Below are 2,406 nucleotides of genomic sequence, written 5' to 3' on the forward strand. Positions count from 1 at the left end.
GCACACCGCCAAGCCGGTCGAATTAATTCCACGGAACCACGAGCCTGAGAAGATCGGGGTTGACTGCGGGGTGCTGCGTAAACCGGAGTCCAAGCACTTTTCGCTGTTGGACGCTCCTTTCTGTTTGGATTGGAGAAGGACGGCGGTTTGCTGCGGTGGATGCGCACTGCACGGACGCCGGCATGCTCCAGAGGTTCACTGGGTGTATGGCGAGGCGTTTCGGGGAGTGGGGAGCTTCTGCGGTAAAGTTTTTTTGTGGGAGATGATTGAGGTGCGGTGTGCGGATGGTGCGCCAATAAACACACATGGCTGAGGTGCTGCAATTCCCGTGAAATTGGGCGGCGCAGAGAGTCGGAATGCTGCGGTGCTGCGGGAACCGGCGCGTCAGGGCCGTCTGCGGTCGTGTTGTACGAAGGTGTCTGCGGTGCCGGGCAGGTAGCAGGGGAGCGGCGAGGGCACAGGAGGAGGAAAAGGCTGGGGAGGCAGCGAAGTGAGGTGGCGGATGGCGGTTCTATCGAAGTAATTTTTGGAGCATTTTGTCTTTGCCTGCGGATACGAGTTGTGCCCAGTGGGGTGCCCTGCTGTGCGAAGGAGGCACTGCGTCTCGTGATCTCACGGCAGCGCGCTTTTTAGGTTTTTTATTTTATTTTCATTTTTTTTTTTTTACCTTCTCCCACGTGCTGGCGTTACTAAAGACACCTGCACGGGATGGGGGCGGAGCAAATTATTCCCTTTTGCGGCTGCAGGGCGCTGCGCATAATTGGTGGGCTACCGTCTTTTCTTCATTCTCTCTTTCTTTCTCTATTCCCACCGCACTCACTCTTTGCTACCTCGACCTCCCTTGCTTTTGTTTCTTTCCTTCTCGCCCCTGCTGCCTCGCAGCGACTCTTCTCCTGTTACTACTAATACGACGGATGGCGATGGCGACGGTGCGGCACCGTGCGGTGTGTGTCCTGGCGGTCCTTGCGCTGCTGTGCGGCTGCCTCTCCTCCGCGTGGGGGGAGGTAGGTCCAACTATTCCTGCTGCCGTTGTGGAAGAAGTATGGTTGCAGGTGGAGGTGGCTTGTGAGCGGACTGAGGGAAATTTAAAATGGCGCTTTTCTGGAGAGACGGGTTGGCAAACTTGTGCGCCTGTCGCCGAAGCGAATGTGGAATCGCCAAAAGATACTTGCGGATGGCTGTGCGATAGCGCTGATGCTCTGTACAACGGTTCAAACTGTACCGATGCGTGTGTTACCAGGAGTGATGCCGTTGCGTTCACGATGCAATTTGCAAGAAGGGATGGCAAACAGGTGTGCAACCGCTCAGTACCAGCAAACAGCGCTGGCACTTTCTCTTCTGTTACGTCAGGTGTTTGCAATAAAAAAGCTGCGGATCAAACAACAACCCAAAAGTCTGCTCTGGAACCTGCTGCTAGACCATCAACACCAGCGGCAAACTCACAGGAGAAGGCCCCGGGGGAGAACGGCCCAGTGAGCAGTACACCATTGAAAGGGCTGGCGAAAGATGGTGGTGGCCCACAGCGCGAGGAAAAGGAGACAACTGACCAGCGGGGTAAGCAGCAGGTGGCTCGTGGAAATGCCGTTCAGAGCGGGCAGATTGGCAAAGTGCCCCAAAGCCGTGAAGAGGTCGAGCGTGCTGAGGAGGAGGTTAAGAGTGATATTGAGCCCAGCAGCGGCGCAGCTCCCACAGTCGAGCCTCCAGCAGCCTCTGCCCCTCTGCCTACCGGCGCTCCACCAACAATCCCCGGATCCCTTCCTTCAAGTAGCCAGTCTTTATATGACGTTGGCAACGAACACCAGACTGCTGAGGGCGCTCTTTTCCGTGCAGGTGGGGACACCAACGATACTCCAACCAGGCCGGCCGCAGAATCACAAGCGGGAGGTGATCCGGCGCAAAGTGACGCTCACGGTTCCCCGGGGGAAACGAATGCGGCGAGTGGCAGGGAGCAAGAAGGGGGTGCTGAGCGCCAGAAGAAGACGGAGCACGACACCAGCAAGTCAACAGGCCTTGCGCAGTCCGTTGCTGGCGCCGCACAGGCTTTGGTGCACAATACCACCATCAAGAGCAGCGCCACTGGGAACATTGTGACCAATTCTTCCGACGGCAGCTACACCACCACGCCGTTTGTGCCCACATCGCTTCTGCTGCTGCTGCTCGTGGCTGCCCTTGCCTGCGCTACTGGGTAATGGTGAAACGCAACCACACACACACACACACTGGCACAGACGCCGCAGACTCTTTGTGTGTTTATTTTGCTTGTCGTTTCTGTGGCGCAACGTCTCTCCTGTGCTTTGAGGGATTGTTTTTTTTGTTCTTGTTTTTCATTTCTTTCTTTTTTGCTTTTGCCTACTTCATACACGTTTCCAGTGGGTGCGATCCCTTCTTTTGTGTTTGCTGCTGCCA

General features: G+C 56.2%; 2 protein-coding genes across 2 annotated transcripts, besides 3 other annotated features; both read left to right on the forward strand.

The window, feature by feature from the left end:
* On the forward strand, positions 1-313 carry TraAM80_10414 (uncharacterized protein; the record flags this gene model as incomplete). Its single annotated transcript, XM_029387033.1, has 1 exon — positions 1-313. A coding segment is annotated over one exon (313 nt), but the record flags the coding sequence as incomplete, so codon positions are not given.
* Positions 314-626: 313 nt separating this feature from the next.
* Positions 627-665: a microsatellite.
* A 249-nt stretch (positions 666-914) lies between these two features.
* TraAM80_10415 (putative mucin-like glycoprotein) lies at positions 915-2,189 on the forward strand (the record flags this gene model as incomplete). Its single annotated transcript, XM_029387034.1, has 1 exon — positions 915-2,189. The coding sequence occupies one exon, from the start codon at positions 915-917 to the stop codon at positions 2,187-2,189; it is 1,275 nt and encodes a 424-aa protein (XP_029233102.1).
* A 14-nt stretch (positions 2,190-2,203) lies between these two features.
* Positions 2,204-2,220: a microsatellite.
* Positions 2,221-2,302: 82 nt separating this feature from the next.
* Positions 2,303-2,349: a microsatellite.
* Positions 2,350-2,406: the final 57 nt, after the last annotated feature.

Source organism: Trypanosoma rangeli (assembly GCF_003719475.1).
Source record: "Trypanosoma rangeli strain AM80 chromosome Unknown Tra_15.4_contig_00952, whole genome shotgun sequence".
In the NCBI taxonomy this organism is placed as follows: Eukaryota; Euglenozoa; class Kinetoplastea; order Trypanosomatida; family Trypanosomatidae; genus Trypanosoma; species Trypanosoma rangeli.